The 20,986-nt window shown below is 37.1% G+C and overlaps 1 protein-coding gene across 1 annotated transcript in view; it reads right to left on the bottom strand.

Annotated features, from left to right (window-relative positions):
* Window positions 1-20,986, bottom strand: part of LOC309388895 (uricase-like) — a 48,287-nt gene that overhangs the window by 2,633 nt on the left and 24,668 nt on the right. The window contains exons 2-5 of the mRNA XM_081946635.1: window positions 6,063-6,281; window positions 5,225-5,341; window positions 4,915-4,993; window positions 2,985-3,174 (exon numbers count right to left, since the gene is read on the bottom strand). Coding sequence (XP_081802761.1) covers window positions 2,985-3,174; window positions 4,915-4,993; window positions 5,225-5,341; window positions 6,063-6,281 — 605 coding nt within the window. The remainder of the gene's footprint in view (window positions 1-2,984; window positions 3,175-4,914; window positions 4,994-5,224; window positions 5,342-6,062; window positions 6,282-20,986) is intronic.

Below are 20,986 nucleotides of genomic sequence, written 5' to 3'. Positions count from 1 at the left end.
CTTTGTGTGTTGTGCCTGTAATGTTTATAAATACTGGAGTAATTTGCACACTAAGGAAATCAAGAGATGACAATATATATATATATATATATATATATATATATATATATATATATATATATATATATATATATATATATATATATATATATATATATATATATATATATATATATATATATATATATATATATATATATATATATATATATATATATATATATATATATATATATATATATATATATATATATATATATATATATATATATATATATATATATATATATATATATATATATATATATATATGGAGTAGTGACCTTCCTCCCATATTTAGACATACCAGGGGTTGTAACACAAATACATACCTATTTCCCTGGCTCAACTGATAAGGAGGCGAGCCTGTGGCTTAGTGGCTAAGACTTCTGCCTAAGATATAATACAGCCCAGGTTCAAATCCCAGTAAAGGTATGGCTAGCTGATGAGAGCTAATTAGCTCGAAATAGATCTATACTAGTCTCCCTTTATTTATTTATCAGTACAAATACAACATATATGTGTGTGTGTGTGTGTGTGTCTAAAATCCTCAGACACTCCACATACAGTAGAACTTCTGCCATGATCATAATTCATTCCATAACTTTAGTCACAAACAATTTGGTCATGTCCTGAACCTAATCTTGGAAATTTGGCACCTACAAAAAAATGGTGTGGAAGGGGAAATTGGCCGCAGTAAAAAAAAATGTGATTTTTTTTGGTCGGAACTCGATTTAGTCATGGACAGAGGCGTTCGTGACCTGAGGTTCTACTGTAACCACATCTAGTCATGAGTGGGACTAACTGGGAAACATGACATACTGTAGCATTGTTGAAGCCAAATAACCAGGGAGCTGAGCAAATTCTTGATGGAAAATTAGTCAAAGCACTCAAAATAAACTGCAGTATAAAAATACGAGTCTTTGGGAGTTGGGTGGCATACAAGTTGTTGATTATGATGGTGTTTGTAATCTTATATACTTCACAATAAGGTTTCAGTAACATGTAATGCTTCTCTTAGAGAAGCGTTTTCTTTGGTCATAAGAATTGGCAGACACATACTAATGGAGAATTAAAGGACTTAGCCTTATAGTCATGTTATAATTTATCTTAAAGAAAGTTTGCATATTTACAGTCTGAGTACAACCATCAAAATACAAAAAAATCCAACCATTTTAGAATACAGCAATCTAGAACTGTGGATAATCCTAACCTCATCTATTCTATACAGTAGAAATCACAGACAGTGTAATGTTTTAAAAACAACAGATTCAAAAATTACTATGAGGCTGGGAGAAAGGGAATGATCAATGCAATATCTGGGAGCAAAAGCAGAAGTAAGATTTGCAAACTGTAATATTTTGGTGCTCAGCCGATTGAATGAAAGTGGGCTTTAGCAAACAAAAGAAATGCACATTTATACTGCAATCAAAACTAGTAAAATCATAGAATTGCTTTTATAATGTCGGTGCCTTTACAACTATAGAGGATAAGCCCACTGCAGAGCACATATGATAATTCATTAAAAATAATGGAATTAAATAAAATAAACTTTGATTAGTCTAGATCCAACACAAGCGCAAGACTTTTATATGCACAATGGCAGAAAGATGTGACAATACCCACAATGGAAGAGTAAATGGTGAAGATGATAGAACGTCTTCAAATAGTAAAATTGACAACTTTGAATAGAGAGAAAGACATTGATTAATTGTAATGCTGATTGGAAAGCCCTTTTGGACTTTTTGCCTGAGACAGAAAAAAAAATTGAAATTATGATATATGGGTTTGATGATTCAAAAACTTAATAGATAATAGGAAAAAGTGAAAGTTATGTGACCTTAGAGAAAAAGGTTAATTTAAATGTACACTTACAATTGTTATAAAAGAAAATGTTTATATTTCTTTAACTTTCCTTTTCTTTCTTTATATTTCTTTTTCTTTCTTTCTGTACTTTTGGCTTTGTTCTTTATTTCCTTTATTATTTCTTTCTGTAAGTTTTTGATCTTTTTCGTGTTAAAAAAAATCTAATAAAATTATTTTAAAAGAAATGGAGTCAAAACACAAGACCCTTGAAAAATTAAGTCAAGACTGTGAGTTAAAATGATCCTCAAATATATGTAGTCCTTGACTCATGACCACAACTGAGTCCAAAATTTATGTTGTTAAGTGAAACATTGGTTAAGTGAGTTTGCCTTAGTTGTTAAGTGAACCGTACAACCTTTCTTATCACAGGTGAATTTCTGCAGTTTTTCAGTTAACAACCCGGTTGTTAGGTGAATCTGGCTTCCCCATTGACTCTGCTTGTCAGAAAGTCTCAACAAATGATTATGACAGATGCAACCGTCATAAATATGAGTCAGTTGCCAATTGTCTGAATTTTGATCATGTGACCATGGGGATGCTGCAACAGTCATAAATGTGAAAAATGGTCAAAAGTCACTAAATAAACTGTTGTAAGTCGAGGATTACCTGTATGGTATTTTATTCCATGGTATGGTATTTTGTTCCGACTAGCCGGCCTGGCCCACTTATAGTTCTACTCTTACCTCCTGGCGGATATTTTATTTGGGATAGCTTTTAAGGTTAATGTTTTTAACTTTTTTAAATTTTCTAAAAATTTTAATCTAACTTAACTAAATTGTACAGGGAATTTCTACTACCTCCTCCAGTCCTATGTTTAATTTATTTATTGTATACTTATAACATGTATATTTATTGTCTAACTATTTTAATATGACTGTACACCGCCCCGAGTCTCTTTTGAGAGAGGTGCGGTCTAGAAATCCAATAAAGTTAAGTTAAGTTATCACAACCTCCTTAGCAAGAGATCTCATTTGTTGCTAGTTTGAGTCTTATTTTATGTAAGCCCTTTCCTCCACTGTAAAGAAATTGCAGAGACCCCATTACTTATAGGAGAATCCATACAAATTTTTTTTACTTACCATATGGAATCATAATCAAGGCCTTCCAAGCATTCACCATAGCACCATTTGATGAGTGTTTCCACCGACAACACTCTGTCTATCCTTTCTGGAAGTGTGGTGTATTTTTCTTTAAGAAAGCCCTGAAATCCAGATTGGGTTGTCTTCATAAGTTTTAGATCCTTAATGCCAGAAAAAACAATTGGAGTTTCTAGGAGAGGAAGAGCATAAATTGATTTTAATATAAGACATGATGTCCCACAGTTACATATAGAGCTTTTTTCCCTTAAAGATGCAGTGATAGCTGCAGATCAATTTGCAGCCCAGGACAATGAAATTTATTTCCAATTAAGCATGCATTGAACTGCGCTATTATATGGCTGGCTGAAAAACCGAACATTCTTGGGAACTCAAATTTTTAAAATGTATTATATTCTTGATTGTGAAGTCTAATAATGGGTGCCTGGGGGCCAAATAAGTTTATAAGGAAATCTGCGTGTCATTTTAGCATGGCATATTTGGATTAATTTGTATAGGCGCTGAGGCCTTTCGCTTTGATTCAACGGATCAAAATTTGCCCTGTTTCTTTTTCTTTCTTTTTTTTATGAAGAGGCCTAGTGGATCAAAACAAATATCCTTAATGCAACATCATTTTTCTTAAAAGCTCCAACTTTATTGTAGCTTCAAAAAGTTATAGGGATTGAGAACATTCAACATGCTCTGGATTGATCCAAATGTTTAGTTCAGATCTAATTTCAAATATTACCACTGCAGAGTAATTGTCACTAAAAGGAGCTGTAGCCTGCTGTGGATTCTATTGCCCACGTGCAGTTGATATGTTCACTTATGTTTATTTTTTCATTGATATCCAGACTTATTGATCTTTAAGAACTAAATTATTTCATAATGTAAAATAGCATTTTAAAAGATTACAAGCCTTACACTTTCAAAGTTGCAATCTTTGACTTACGATTGGTCACTTAACGACCATTCGAAGTTACAACAAACCTCCCAAAAGCTACTTCCAGTCAATTTTGAAGTTACAATTGCCCTATAGACACATACGCGTGCACACAATGGACACATGATCCTATTTTGAGTGTTTGGCACCTGGCTTCCCATTACAGCCATTTGCAACATCCCACAGTCTTGCAATGGCATTTTTACTTCTGGTTTCTGGTAAAAAAACCCCACTCATTGGATAAAATTGATTCACTTAAAACCTCTGCTAAAAAGATTGCAAAATTGGGTTCAGTCACTTGGTGACCCACAACAATGTAGGACCATAATTCCAGGTACAATTAGAATCATACGTTGTGGACTACCTATATTAAAATTGTCATACTAGATAAATAGTATGTTACTGGCAGCTTCAGAAGGACTTGTAGATATTGCAACAAGATACAGGGTTATGATACTGTATATTGTTTGGGTGATTGAATGATTTGGTTGGTTGGTTGGTTTCCCAGCTCAAGGCAGAATGCATTGCAATATCTCTTCCAACTTTTTCCCAGGCGAGCAACCTTATGGGGTACATTGCAGAGGTGGGGTTCTGCCGGTTTGCCCCGGATCGGACGAACCAGTAGTGGCGGTGGCAGGAGGCTCTGCCCACTCGCCCGGACTCTTCTACACATGCACAGAAGCATTGTGCGAGTGCGCACAAGTGCACGAGAAAACTGATAGTAAAATAAATTGAAACCCACCACTGGTACATTGAGCTGAGAGAAAGTTGACAGCCTAAGTCACACAGGGAAGCTTTCACTGCTGAGAATGGAAGAACAGACTTTATATATTCAAGAAAAAGGTACAAGTCTGTATTTGCTTTGTTACTTGCTTTTTTATATTGGCTCTGGTCTTCAAGAATAACACAAGTGGATTTATTTTGTTTACAAGCTACCATTGCAAATATGAACCTAATGTTCTACTAAAAGAATTGAAATCATTTCCTTACTGTCCTGAGTCCGTTCCACTTCACAAAATCGAATTCCTTCAGAACTGTAGAGAAAAGCATGGGCATGGGGAGTATTGTCCTAGAAATTAAGGATGACATATTGAAGTTGCAAATGAACCATGTGACTTTGCAGTTGGAATTCATAAAAATAAATGAAAGAGCTCACTCAACGTGAACTGTTGCTCTCCTTGCCAAGCTATTTCCTTCTAAAACTTTCCCTGCCCTCATAATACACCATATTTCTTCCCTGTCATTGTCCCTTCCCTAGCTTTGTGCAAGGAATGTGGCTCAAATGTATGCTTCACTATACCTTTTCTAGGCGCTGCCAAGGAACCTCTTGGATAAAGGCATTGCAATACACCACGTGGCAAAAGGTATTAATGAAGTGGTTGCAGATATCCAGCCCAAACTCCTCTATTGTTTTGATCTAAAGGGAAAAGATGTTAGATACGATCAAGTTCAATCTTCAAATCAGTGTTTAGAATTAAGGTTTTACCTTATGCATCATAACAGATTTGTCATACTGGCAATTTTCATGAAAAATTATGACATCCACAAAATATGAACTATAACTCGTAACCACCCACTGGCCTTTATAAGCTATTGTTGAAATCCTTAGCATTTAAAAAAAAATAGAAGTAAATTTTATATAGGATTTTTTTAAAAAGATCAATGAATCCTGAGTTCATAGAACTAAAACCCCTTGGTTACTTTAAATCTTCTGCCTTCAGTTCATTTCATTCCTTTTTGTTTATCTGAAGTTTGTACAGATCTCGTATTATAAAAAAGACAGCATCTCATAATTTGTTATCTGTATCCTGCTGCTCTTTGAATTCTGAATTATTTAAAACCTGAACATTTTGTCTTGTTATACAAATATTAGTGATGATCCATTTTAAAAATTTATATATCATAATTATAAGAACTGCACATTAGACAACCAAGGTACGTTTTTGAGTTTTTGTTAGAAAGCCCAAGCCAGGTAACACAAAATGCTACCACATCTAATTTAGAAACTTTCTCCTGTATAATAGCACCACATCTTTTTGTTTATTGCTTTGTCTGAAGATGGATTATATAAATGACAAAAAAGAAGAAATGCAATCCAATTCTAGCTATAAGATAAGATGAATGGTTTTGCAACCTACCCCGTTGCATTTGGCCAGTGCTTCAATTGTATTCTTTATGGTGTCTGTAGGGATGACTCTCGAGTTGTCGGCATTCAAGTATTCATTCACAGTGTTGAGTCTGATGTGTACAGAGATGGCCAGTTCTTTAATGCAGTGTACCTGGCCTTCCCGTCTAACGTACAGGATTCTCACTGCGTTCTTTCCATATTCAGAATTCACATATTCTACCTCGTTAGGCTGCAATAAAGAGAAAAAAAACCACACACACACACAAACTCACATTTTTCTGTCCATACAGCTTGGCATTAAAGCAACAAGAGATAAGCTAGTTCAAATAAAGAAATGCAAGCACATAAACTCATATTTTTCATCCATTCAGTTTAGCATTAAAGCAACAGAGAGATAAGCTGGTTCAAACAAATTTGTATCCATATATGTTTGGAATCATCTTATTTTACCAAGAATGTTCAAATTTTGATCACACAAGATGTAAGAAAGATGGGACTATGTCACATTATGGGTGTATTCTGTCCCTTAACTCACATTTTCAACCTTATGAGCCATGGTGGCGCAGTGGTTAGAATATAGTACTGCAAGCTACTTCTGCTGACTGCTGGCTGCCAGCAATTCAAGTCTCACCAGCTCAAGGTTGACTCAGCCTTCCATCCTTCCTTCCGAAGTCAATAAAATGAGGACCCAAATTATTGGGGGCAATATGCTGACTCTGTAAAATCGCTTAGAGAGGGCTGTAAAGTACTATGAGTGGTATATAAGTCTAAGTACTATTGCTATTGCTATTTATTTGTTTGTTTGAATTTCTAGGTTGCCCAAATCTGGCCAGCTACACCAAATTAAAAGAACAATAGTATGGTGGGCATGAAAGCTGGCTGGGTGACCTTGAGCCAGTCACTCTCTCTCAGCCCAACCGACCTCACAGATTGTTGATGTAGAGAAAATAGGAGGATAAGAGAATATTAGATATCTTTGCTGCCTTGAATTATTCTTGAAAGTAATAAAGGTAGGATAAAAATCAAATAAATGTATAAACAAACAAATAAATAAAACCATCTATCCATATCCCGCATCAACTCAAGTCATCCATTTAACCCAAGGCCTGGGGGAAAACCTAGGTTTTTAAAGCAGGGAATATCTCTTCTATCTACACCTTCAACTAGACTGCTTCAAGATGTTAAAGGAAGATTGCTTAATGTGCATCCAGATTCCCTCCAAAGGTTTGATGCATTTGTTATGTATTCATTACTTAAGCTATGCCAATGCCTGAGCAAGGAAGCTGCCCTAGGTTCTGCCCTGGCCCTTGTCCCATTTTTCTCACGCTTCCACTCCCTCCTGGAATAGTGTGTGAACAAATACATCCCAATAGTGGAAGAGATGGTGGGAAGCCTGCTCTAAACACATAGCTGCCATACCCAATTTTAAAGCTTCTTTGAATACCCATGGAAAGATTGTGGATGAAGCAGACACTCTTCATCTTTGGCAGCTAGAATTGAAAGGATTGGGCCAGGGAAATTTGCTGCTTAAGACAAAAGGACAAGATGGGGCCTACACATAGCATTAACCAGAATAGACAGTTGAAGCAAAGCACATGTCGTTATATAGTATGGTCTGTTGCAGCTGCATCAGGCTGTTAATTTAGAGGGATAATGGACAGCCATGCGACACATAAGATTTGTCCTCCAACAATTTGCATTGCTTTTTGCCGCTTGGCATCTCCTGCCTAAGGAGCAACTCCACCTTGATAGTGAAGCTCCTGAACAAATCTATATTATTTCTTTGGAAAACTGTAGCTCGGACTATTAAAAGTGCCACAGATGTTTAGAGTAAGTTAATACTTCGTCTATTGCCGTTATTGTTTCTTGAATATATCAATTACCTTTTTCTTGCAGCATACGCAGGTCTTACTGCCATATTATACAAAAATAGATGACTTTTAATTTTGCTCGGTTGACTTACACTACCACCATAAAAATAGCATAGTTCCTTTTAATGTAACATCAATTGTTCACGAGTGTCAATCTCAAATCCTTCCTCCCGTTCTATCACTCTTCTGCAAAGGTTAGTTTTTTCCAAAAGGAATTACATCAAAGGAGGGTTTCTATGAAGTATGCATTTAGCATTCATCATTTGTTTCCTCCAATGAAAATTTATTCGGTCTTGTCCTTTTATACAAATCACAGAGTTCTTTTGAACTTTTGAACTTAATTTATTCAGTGCTTTTGGTGAATTGGAAGGATGAAGCTACTATACATAAAACCCAATCTCCGTTTCTAAAATAAGATTAACAGTAAAAAAAGTAAATGACATTAAACTGACCTGAGAGGAAATAGAACACATGGCAAGGTAAGATAACCCTACTTTATTGTAAGCTTACATTAACAGTATCTTGCAAATCTGAAAGTACATCTCTCTTATCTCACCACCCATCTCTTCTACAAGTAAAAGAAATTAGAAAATGTCTCTTGTAAGCCACTTGCTCCCTCCACATTCCTGTTGCAGGCCAAATTGCCCTTTATCTGTTTGCTTGGCTATGGCTCTTCAGTCTATCATTCCCACATAATATTACAACAAAAAATGTCTTTATTGGTTACCTGGAAATGCTTTACTCTCATATGACATTGAGTTTCTAATTTCTAGGAGATAAACCAAACTGCAGTTATCATTTAAATAGTGCTGAGTTCTGGAGATAACTTTTTCTTATATGGTTTTCCCCATCAAGTGCCTACCAGATGTCTTGGACTACACTCTAAATCAGGAGTCCCCAACCCCCAGTCTGTGGACTGACACCGCGCCAGGGCATGCCAAAAACTGGTCCATGCAAACAAAGCCCCATCTGTAGGATGCAAGGAACACATGAAATCACGCCCGCTCTTGTCCACAGAAAAACGTCTCTCCACAAAACTGGTCCCTGGTGCCCAAAAAAGTGGGGGCCACTACTCTAAATGTTCCAGACACCATACTATACTGGGGAGTCCTGGATGTTGCAGTCTTAATTTCATTAGATTTGGAAATCTAACCAAATGTAACTTTTCCCTACAATAAAGAGGAAAAAACTATGTCAAACAACTTGGTTTGCCTCTCTGACATATCTACTCATACTTTTATTGCAGTATTTCTGAAAATTTATAGTTAATATAGAATGGTAAGATGGAAGGAGTGGGGTACCAGAATCAGAAGCATGCACACAGGAGCAAATCAAAAGCAAAAAAAACCTACAAGAAATGGTTTCAAAGGGACATTCTGCCAATATCCTGCAATGTGGAATCTTCTTCAAGGCTACTGAAGTGAGGCGGGACATCTTCTCCCCTTAAAATTTAAATTTTTTTACTACTGGTTCTGTGGGCATGGCTTGGTGGGTGTGGCTTGGTGGGCGTGGCAGGGGAAGGATACTGTAAAATCTGAATTCCCACCACACTCCAGAGGAAGGCTACTGCAAAATCCACTTTCCCTTCCAATCAGCTGGGACTCGGGAGGCAGAGAATAAATGGAGCGGGGCCAGTCAGAGGTGGTGTTTATCAGTTCTCTGAACTACTCAAATGTCCGCTACAAGTTCTCCACAACTGGTCAGAACCTGCTGAATAGCACCTCTGATCTCACCTTCCTTATAATGTATTCTACAGTTCTGTAAAAAATAAATAGAACAAGCTGCCGCTTTTAAACAGTAATGTTATTAAGCATTACAATTAAAGAAATAGCAATAATAATAACACTTAGATTTATGTGCTGCTTTATAGTGCTTTACAGCACTCTCTGAGTGGTTTATAATGTCTGCATATTGTCCCCAACAATCTGGGTCCTCATTTTGCCGACCTGGGAAGAATGGAAGGTTGAGTCAACCTTGAGCTGGTCAGGATTGAACTCCTGGCTGTGGGCAGAATTAGCCTGCAATAATGCATTCTAATCACCGCACCACTACAGCTCTAATGAAACTAATACAAGAAAACAAAAATAAAAGAAAAATAGAAGGTGCACAAAAAGAAAAAAAAGAAAAATAGAAAAGAAACAAAAAATAAGATTATGGTAAAGAAAATGACAATTTATAGAGAAATGAGTTCCCCCTTCATCACAACACTTTTTAATAAATTATCAATTTCTCTTAAACTACAACAAATTTTCTCTTCTTCTCATATTTCAACTCTCATCTATAAACAAATCCTTAAAGCCTCACCATTCAGTCCATTCAGCAAAGGTCCAGTAAGGATTACCAGAAATAACAATATATCTCTTGCAACCTCGATCAAATAAACAAACATTATATTCCTTACTTGTACTTTTAACAATCTTGACCTTTAATCCTTTCAAGCAATGTCCTACAATTTGATTTTGTTTCATTTTTCTTTCTTTCTCCTTTTTCACAAAAGTCTTCAAAACTTTAAGTTTTGTTATAAATATATGATGGGAAAGTTATCCAAGTCACTCTATTAGTTTCTTATTTGTATAGCCATTTAATTATGAAAATAGCAGCCGGTTTCATATGTATATCCTATATAGTCACATCTTTCTCCATATCATTCTTGTATCCTATTTCTTCAAATAAGCCTTAATCTTGTCTGGTAAAACCTGTTCCTCTTCCATATCATCTTTTAAACTCAGTCTACCTATAATGGTAAATAGTCTTCCATTAACTACTGGATCCATTGTTCATTTTCATTTGTTAAAATTTTCCAACTTTAAAGTATTTTGTTCCATTCTGTATTAGTAAATAAAATTTAAGAGTACTTCTCCTTTAAATGTAATCCTTAGTTCTTCTGGTTCTCTCTGGTGTCCACCCTTCAAAGTCCCATCCTCTCATTCTTTTTTAAGAATTCAAAACAACAGCATTTTTCCATGGGAAGGATTCTTAAAATTAATTTCAAAGTGTTGTTTCAAATTCATCCAGACCTTTAGTCCATTCTTAATTTTCCAAAATTAGAGTTCTCTCTCTTTTGTTTATTCAAAAAAATGATTTTTTTAAAAAGTTTAAACTCATATTTAAAACTTTTTTCATTAGGATTGAAAAAACTCACCTAGTACTGAAAAAAAAACTTGTTTCTAAAAGTTTAATAAGCAATTTTAAAAAAGTGATTAGGAAAGGAAGCATGCAAATCCACTGTCCATCAAGGATTTGACTGTGGTTTGGATGGATATGCCATTCTTTCATCTCCCAAAGCAATACATCCACTGGAGACCATAGGCTTATGGTGTCCTCACAAGGTGCAATTGTCTGGATCACTTGTGGGAGATCCCAAGTCGTCTCTTCTCCAGAGAGGTATTTTGAAGAGTTGATCTCTTCATTCCATTGCAGTCATTGGTTTCACATTTAGCAGAACCATTTTCAGTTCACCATTTCTTCTCCAAGAAGCCAACAGGCTGAATTTTCCAGTAAGATGTAGATACAGAGACCTTTGCTTTAGATCCCATAAATGTTTTGGGCCCAGCCATTCTCTGGAGATTGGATGTGTATCACTGAATTGAATAGTGCACTGGAATGTTAAGCTATGTCTCCTTTAGGCTCACCCTGTAACTTGTCAAATGAATGCAAATAAAATGTCACATAGGCCTCAATCTACTTCCAGGAAAACCTGGAACTTGTATGCCTAGAGGAGTTGAGGAGTAAAACAATGTAAAGGGACGCAGAGACTCAGTGGTTAAGACGCTGAGCTTGTTGATCAGAAAGGTTGGCAGTTCGGTGGTTCGAATCCCGAGAGCCACATAACAGACTGAGCTCCTGTTACTTGTCCCAGCTTCTGCCAATCTAGCAGTTTGAAAGAATGTAAAAATGCAATGAGAAAAATAGGAGCCACCTTTGGTGGGAAGATAACAGCGTTCTGTGCGCCTTCGGCATTTAGTCATGCCGGCCACAGGACCATGGGGACGTCTTCGGACAGTGCTGGCTCTTCAGCTTTGAAATGGAGATGAGCACCGCCCTCTAGAGTCGGGAATGACTAGCACATATGTGCGAGGGGAAGCTTTACCTTTACCTTAAAACAATGTAATTTGATATTTCATTTAAAAAAACTAAACCAGTGGTTTTCAGCCTGTGGTCCACACACTCCTGGGGAGGCTCATGTCTTCACAAGGGGTCCATGAAGCCTTGATGAAATCTTGAGTTAGGTCTTGGGGGTCTGTGGCCATGGCCCGTGGTCACCAAAGGTATTTAAAGGGATGGTGGTGAAGAAATGACTGAGAACTACTGAGCTAAACAGATGTGTCCTTATTAATCTTAACTATCAAGAATATTTATCCTTCTCCAAAACAAAAGTACTTTGCTAAGGCTACAGGCGGTAAGAATCTGATATTCTGTTTGCTTTTTTTGCTCAGAATGCTGCTTTAGGCTGTGTGAATTCCAACTCCCAGAATTCCGCAGTGAGGAATTCTGAGAGTTAAAGTCCACATGGCTTAAAATTGCTGAGGTTGAGAAACACTGAGATAATTCAATGCTTTCTGCCCTAAAATCCATCCGTTCTGTCTGGAATCCTGAATCTGTAACTAAGTACCAGGATCATCTCACCTCATTTGAAGAGATTTCCTTTCTCTTTGCTGTACCATTTATTTCAACCCAGGGTTCTTGAAAAGTAAAAAGCACACACACACACTATATTGTCATATTCTGATTGCTTCCAACAAATGTATTGAGAAACTCTCAAACCCCTTAGAAAGCTTATTATGGATGAAGGAAATTAAATGCCTGCCTTATTATTTGTACGCATCTTTCCTACTGTAGATACAGCACCATTATTCAGCATATCTGTTAGCTCATGTCACTGCCTAATTTTAATATAATTGTACATTGTCTGCCTAAGTGCCCAGGGCTGGTGATTAATTTATTTATGTGATCAGCACATTTACCAGGGTAGCTTTTCAACCCATATAAAAGGTAACGTAAAGAATCTGTTTAAAAATCTTTACACCTCTCCTGAGATTCTCAGGAAATCCTGACTGTATGCATAAAAGACTCTGGGACAGAATCATCTCTTGTTACAGGTTTGCATATGAAAATTACATATTACCTCATCTACATCCTAAAGGGAATTTCTCCTCAGAGAAGGGTGGAGAGAACTGACAAGCATATCATATGTAGGACTGAGGAAAATGGAAACTTCCTGTAATATCGTTCCTGAGTTGGCATAGCAGTTTAAGGTGGCCTAGTTCTTCCTGAGTAACTGTAATTTATCTGGAGATGCTCAAAGAATGCAGAATTCACATGCCCAGAAAAATCATCTTTTCCTTTTCCTGTTGTGTGGAAGATATTTTTCGTGATGATAGGAAGCCACAGAGAAAGGATCTTAGCAAACACAGGATTCTGTAACTTGTTTAGGTTGTTGCTTTGGGAACACATCTTAAACTTCTCAAAATTGAGATGTACTGAAATAGATACGTAAATAATGACAGAATTAATTGCTGTATGTCAGCCCTGCAAGATAGCTCAGAGGAAACAGCCAGATGAGCTAATTGTAGTTTAATGGAAAGTTGCATTAATCTTGCAAATCTGAGATTTCTCTCCTTTCCAACCCCCTTGCATCCCAAGAAACTAGGGAGGGTCTCTTCTGAGCCGCTTGCCTTGCCCATGTTCTTACTGTAGGCTGTTTCCCTTTATTTGTCTGTTTGCTTTGCTGCATCTTTTCTCCCTGTATCCCAAGGTCATTCCCTCATATCATTACATCTTGATATGTAACAGACAAGAGAGATTGTTATCTTTTGTTTAATTGCATTAGAATAAATGTAAACGTACATTTATGTTGCTCTTGTTTGTTTGCTTAGCAATCTGAATATGAAAGCAACTGATATATTTGGAAATCACAGATATATTTTTTTAGCATCGTAAGATTAAAGAAGGTTTTGTGAGTGAAGGCCTTTTGATCACAAATGGAGAGAAATTCAATGCCTTCTGCATCAGTCGTGGGATTCACTTACCTTCCCTACTGGTTTGAAAATTTGAGTGCACGCGCTTCCTTCTGAGCATGCACAGAAGGTTGCGTATTATGTTGTGGGGGGGCGGAGCCTCCCACAGCCGCCGCTACCAGTTTGCCCAAACCGGAGAGAACCAGCTGAATACCACCTCTGATCTGCACTCACAAAAGGGTTTCCAAACCCAAGTTCCTGGTACTGTACTGCTAATAAAAGGCTGAAATCAGCATTAACCCATTTACTCAGCTGAGAGCAAAGTTATTGATTTTACAATACCTGCAGAAGTGGATGAGCAGATTCTTTGCTAATTGGTTTATTCTTTAATTATGCTGTAGCTATCCCCAAATGCCCAACTTAGCATCAAAGGATGGGTCGGCTGAAGGCCAAAGAATTTCACCTGCTTTCCTTTTACCAACTGTGGTGGTCATGGTGATGACCAGCAACAACAATCTGGAGGCGCTCAGAGCAAATCTGATGCTATTACTAGAACACCAGATACAAACATCTGCCAACACAACGCTTCATAATTATTAAAATGCACATTCAGCCAACAAGTTAAAAGGTATAAATGCAAGTGACCATTGCATCTGATCCAACTGTATCAAAACAGAGAACAAAATTAAAGATCATGTGATGTAAAAGCTTATCTTGAATAGGATTGGACTTTAATTTCTCGTACGAAGGGTTCACAACTTTTTTTCCTTCAGGATTGTCCTTTAAGGTGTTTTGTAAGATCTTATTTAAACACAGGCTGGAGGGTAGAAAAAGGTAACCACATCATTTTGTGGTGTGAAAATACAGGATGAACAAGACATACTGAGCTGGTTCCTTCGTGTACGTGCATCAGTCTGTAGCACCAATTACTTCTATATGTGGATGAACAAGACACCATCACAAATCCAGACCAAGGCCAGCTATTTGTTTGTGGGCAAATTTTTTATTTCCTTTTGTTTTCTTTCTGGGAAATTGTTGGCTCATATTCAATATATAAAAGTAGTATTTTTAAAGATTATGATAGTGTTGCGGCCCACCAGTGGAGCTGGCAGCAAAGTTGAACAGTGAGGAGACTGGGGAGGAGCATGGGCCAGTCCTGGAGGCTGGAGAAGGCTCGGATGAGGGCTCTGCATCAGAGGCAGAGACGGGGCTGAGGCCATCTGGCAGTGATCAGGTGCCTACAGAGCTAGACAGCAGTAAGGCAGAGGAACAGCTAGAGCCTGTTCCCAGTGTGCACATGTGCAGAGCTGCTAGAAGAAAAGAACAACTCAGAAATCAGGTTAGAGTAAAGTCTCAGGTGGAAGGTAATTGGCCCCTCTCATAGGAAATAAAAGAGGAACGAAAGGGGAGTGGGCTTTTGCAGGAAACAATTCATTCGTTTGTTCGTTAGATTCGTTTTAGGAGTGTGAAGATCTGTCCGTGAATCTCAGAGACTCTGTGCCCAGTCTTTCCTTGCACAGCACCTCATTTGGAAAATATTTACATGGCAGCTTTCCAAGATAGATAAGGCCTGTAGTCATAAATATTCCTTTGAAAGACTGTTTTCCAGGCATTGCTGAATCTGAAGGAGAGGAAATCACATTCGTTTAATAAAAGGGGTTTTGTTGGGACTCCACCTCGTGCTTTTTGGGGAAGCCTAGGTCAGAACAGATATCTAGGAATGTCAAGAGAATGCATTTTCTTTTGGCAGCAGTTACTAATTCAATAAAAAGTGCTGCATTATTACTTTTAACTTTTTAAATGAGCACTTATCCGCTTAACGTAACTCAATGGCCTGTTATAAACATAGAAGGAGAAGGAATGAAAGTCAACACATCAGGCATCTTTCAAATATGTGGATTTCAAACTCCTCAATTTCCACCCAGCATATCCATTTCGGAAACTTCTGACTGTTGATATTTACATACCCAGGTGGCGTCAAGATTGAGGAACACTGATATAAAGGAATACATTAACCTGGAATTTCTTTGTGTCTCTGCCCTTGTCTCTAATTCATATTGGTTTTTAAGTATGGCATCTTACTGGCTGCTTCAGTTTGTTTATTGTAGTTTCACTGAGCCTTGTTGATAGCTGACTGTAAATGGAAGTGAAGTTTATGATAAGTAATCAGCAAATCTCAAGGAAGGTTAGTAATAATGAATGCTTCCTTTTGTGATTTGTAAGTATGTTGTACATGTCTATTACAGGCAGTCCTTAACATACAACAGTTCATTTAGTGATTGTTCAAAGTTACAACGGCTCTGGAAAAAATGACCTATGTCCATTTTTCATACTTATGACTATGATCATGGGATAAAAATTCAGATACTTGGCAACTGACTCATATGATGGTTACAGTGTCCCGGATCATATGATCACCTTTTTCTGACAAGTAAAATCAATGGGGAAGCCAGATTGGTTTAACAACCATGCTACTAACCTAACTGCAGTGATTCGCTTAACCACTGTAGCAAGAAAGGTCATAAAATGGGGCAAAATTTTACTTGACAAATGTCTCACTTAGCAACAGAAATTTGGGGTTCAATTGTGGTCATAAATTGAGGACTACCTGTATTTGTTATTTCTTATTTGGCTCTCTCCTGCCTCTCTGGGCAACTGAAATGAAGATGGCAAGCCCTTGAGATCAAGTATGGGGCAGGAGGAACCTGATGCATTGAACAGAAATCTGATGAAGCTCAAACACTGATCTCTTTAGGGAAAATAACGAGCAAATTAAAGTGGCTTTTGAACTAGCCTGAACTAATCTAGGAAATGAAATGTAGGTTACTGGAATCTAATTAGGTTTCTCTACAATTTAGGCATGCCATTACATTATGACTAATTGCAAAACACTCACTGATTCACAGAGGGCTTGTTTCTTTTGATCAAAAGAAAAAAAATAATTATGCATTACAATTCCAAGCCCGAGGTAAAGAAGAGCATTAAGAATTGCACGTACGTTCAACTGTATTTCACTGATGTGGGATTCTAGCCTCTCATTTTCTTCTTGGTACACAAATGCGGGGCAGGAGAGGAAAATCAGAGATAGCTATTTCTTAACCTCCACCATTTCTATTTAGTTCTCAAACAATCATCATCTCTGAACTGATCTACTTCCTTTCTCTGGCAGTTCTACCATACTGTCAAAAACTCTGAAACTGAATAACCTGCTTCATGTTTAAGGACAATTTTACTAATAGCAGGGGCAGGGCAGCTTGCAATGAAGGCAAATAAGTTGCTTATTCTAGCATATTTTCTTCACTTGGTGTTTATATCAACACCAGAATGGCCTGGCAACCTTAATTGTAGCAACTGTACTGGTTTTCTTGCATCTACCTATTCTACTAGAAAGAGGGCTAGGAACAAGTACCATCCTGAGGAAAGGTCATTGAGCAAGGGCATGTTCCAATCAATGTTACCACTTTGGTCAGATTCTGGAGACAGGTCCATGCTCCCGGTCCATGTTGCATTGGTTTCCATATTTCATGGAAAATACTTTTTTAGATTAACAGAGTTGGAAGGGACCTTGTAGATCATCTAATCGAACCCCGCGCCCAAGCAGGAGATCGTACACCATTCTGACAAATGGCAGTCCAATCTCTTCTTGAAAGCCTCCAGTGATAAAGCTCACACAACTTTCGAAGGCAAGCTGGTCCATTGTTTGATTGTTCTCACTGTCAGAAAATTTCTCCTTATTAGGTTGAATCTCTCCTTTTTTATATATATAAAAGTTTTTTTTTAATTTTTAATTTTCAAAACAAACACAACACATCCTTCTTTACATACTGTAGAAAGTGTATCAGTTAGTTACAAAAAGGCTTTCGTGCATCTCTTCCACAGTCCACAAACATAATTCATATTAACTCAAGTATTTTAACTCAGATATTTATACATGTTACCATCATCATACCTCCATTTTCATTTGACTATAATTGTTCAAACGTCCTTCATCATAAAATATACCAAGATTTAATACATAACCACATACTGGCATTTCATTTACTATTTCTAAAATCCTCCAATGACACTAAATCCTTATGTCCTATTCTAGCTAAGCATCCATAATATTTAATAACAAAGTTTTCTAATCATTCTTTCCAAATCACTGTTTACAATTTACATCCCATTTCCTTATGTTGTACCCATATATATATATATATATATATATATATATATATATATATATATATATATATATATATATATATATATATATATATATATATATATATATATATATATATATATATACACATTATCAGAGCGTACAAATGGCAGAAGATATGAGACTGTTTTGCTACTAGAAAGATACAGGTTGATAGATGGAAGAGTATAATTTAAATCTAGCTAAACTTAGTGAAATTTAGTGACAATAGATATAGTTAAATAAATAATTGATAATGATAATAATGTATACAATGTGCATTGTTATGATAAGTAATAACTGGATATGAATATTGAATGGTACCCATGAAAGGAAGATTAGAAACCCTTATGGATTATATATAAAGGTTAATTAAAAAATAATTAAGTTAGATTCAGTTAAATCTTGATTATTAGGGGGAAAATGATATGATGCAGGACATAGTCAAATAAAGGAGGGAGGTTGAATCTCTCCTTGATCAGTTTCTATCCATTATTCCTTGTCTGGCCTTCAAGTGCCTTGTAAAATAGCTTGACCCTCTTCCTTTCTGTGGCAGCCCCGCAAATGTTAGAACACTGCTATCATGTCTCCCTTGGTCCTTCTCTTCACTACACTAGCCATGCCCAGTTCCTAACCCTAACCCTAACCCTAACCCTAGCCCTAACCCTAACTGTTCTTCATATGTTTTAGTCTCCAGTCCCCTAATCATCCTGGTTGCTCTTCTCTGCACTTTTTCTAGAGTCTTTACATCTTTTTATAGTGTTGTGACCAAAACTGGATGCAGTATTCTAGGTGTGGTCTTACTAAGGCTTTATAGATTGGTATTAGTACCTCACTTGACCTTGATTGTATGCCTTTATTAATGCAGTTTAGGATTGTATTGGCTTTTTTGGCTGCCGCTGCATACTGCTGACTCATATTTAGCTGGTTGTCCACTCAGGATTCCAAGATTCCTCTCACAGTCACTGCTATTAAGCCTAGTTTCACCCAATCTGTATGTGTACTTTTGGTTTTTCTTGCCTAAGTGTAAGACTTTACTTTTCTCTACATTGAATTTCATTGGTTATATAGGAGCCAGTGTTCAAGTCAGGCAAGATCCATCTGGATCTTGAGCCTATCTTCTATGGTGTTGCCTATTCCTGCTAGCTTAGTATCATCTACAAATTTGGTAAATTCCCTTTCTATTCCCTCATCTACGTTGTTTATGAAGATATTGAAGAGTACTGGGCCTAAAATGGAACCTTGTGGAACCCCACTGCTTACTTTTATGTAGACTTAGACCCATTAAGAATTACTCGTTGAGTATGGTTTGTCAGCCAGTTATGAATCCCATCTGGTACTTCTGAAATTCCTTCAGATTTCTTCTGTGTTCTACAAGTAAGTACATGTTTTGTACCAAGAGGTCCTACCTACATGATCAAAAGAAGGGGCCAGGTGTTGAGTTTTACAGAGGACAGTCCCACACAGCAAGCTGAGATGATGATGTGAAAATCACAACATGCAGGAGATGACATCATTGCCCATAGGTTTCTCCTTACATAATTGCACCCCTAAAGTACATAGGCCAGGGCATTTGTATTATGATATAGTTACACATAGGTTGTCATGTGCCCCTCCATAGACTCCTCACACCCTACATTTGAAAAAAAGCATGTCTTTGAAGAACTGTAGAGTTGGACCATAAGCAGTGGTGGATTAAGGCTCACTGGTGCCCTAAGCACTGACAAATCTTGGTGCCTCTCCTTTGTACATACTGTACAAATGGTTCTTCTTTCTTTCTCAACTTTGTGGTGCGCTTAGGGCCTGTTGCCCTAAGCGCGTGCTTAGTCTGCTTAATGGTTAACACACCACTGACCATAAGGAGTAGAGGCTTTAAAGCTGATCATTATGCGCTACCTCCTAGGCAGTGAGCCAAACAGACACGTATCACTTAGTATATTTTTTTCCACTATGGGGAGAAATAATAAATTTTGTGGAATTGGGGAAGAAATGAAAAACTGGAGATGCTTCCACTAAAAGTAGAGCTGACCACCACAGCAGAATAAAGTGCTAGTAAATAGGCAAAGGAAGGGCCTGAATCTGAGATTAGCAACAAGTGCTCCAGACAGTGGCTCCCCATAAGACAGCAATCTCTGTCTAGTTTAAAGCTCTCTCCGAGATGTGGGAAAGCCATTTTTGCTCAAACCGTGATTGGTGCCTTTATGGGCACCGGGTTCATATATTTTCTTTTGTAATCACTTTTGGAAATTTGCTTATTAACTTCTTTTTTTCAGCTGTTAGGAACTTTTGTATCGACAGGTTTTACAGCATAGTGTCAGGTTTCTGAAAGATGCCCTAATTAATACTTTATTTACAGTCACAGACCAAAACACGACCACTACAAAAGAGACACAGCAGCCAGTCACCAAAAGCCCAACTAAGGGAGGTTACAGCTTTCTCCTCTAATAGTCACAGCTCTGAAGAAAAACCTTGAAACCTGAGAGGTGATGTACGAGGAGACATCCCCAAGGCAATGCACAAACAAATCACAGCCATCAGGTCCAGAAGGGACGATTTCAGGAAGAGACAGTAACCTAGATCTGTCCGCGCTATACATAGGGCAAAATAGAAGGACATGCTCCGCTGTCTCAACCTCGCATGCCCTAATTAATTCATGAACCTGAGTTTCCTTGAGTCCTTAGTAAAATAAATTTTAAATAGAAATTTGAAGACTTGGGGGGGGAAGTATTTTGGGAATAAACAGCAAAAGGATGATCAGAACATTGATTTTAGAAAGTTACAAATGGATCTAGATAGATTTTAAATAAGTTTTTTAATTTTTTTATATGAATCCATCTCATGGGAATGATGCTTTTGTTTTGAAATTAAAAAATAATAGGATGAAGTTTGGGCATTAAAGGAACCAAAAGGAATTAAATATTAC

Source organism: Natrix helvetica (genome assembly GCF_964273705.1).
Source record: "Natrix helvetica genome assembly, chromosome: 3".
Classification (NCBI taxonomy): domain Eukaryota; kingdom Metazoa; phylum Chordata; class Lepidosauria; order Squamata; family Natricidae; genus Natrix; species Natrix helvetica.
Note: the sequence above shows the minus strand (reverse complement) of the source record. Positions and strands in the feature narration are given on the sequence as shown.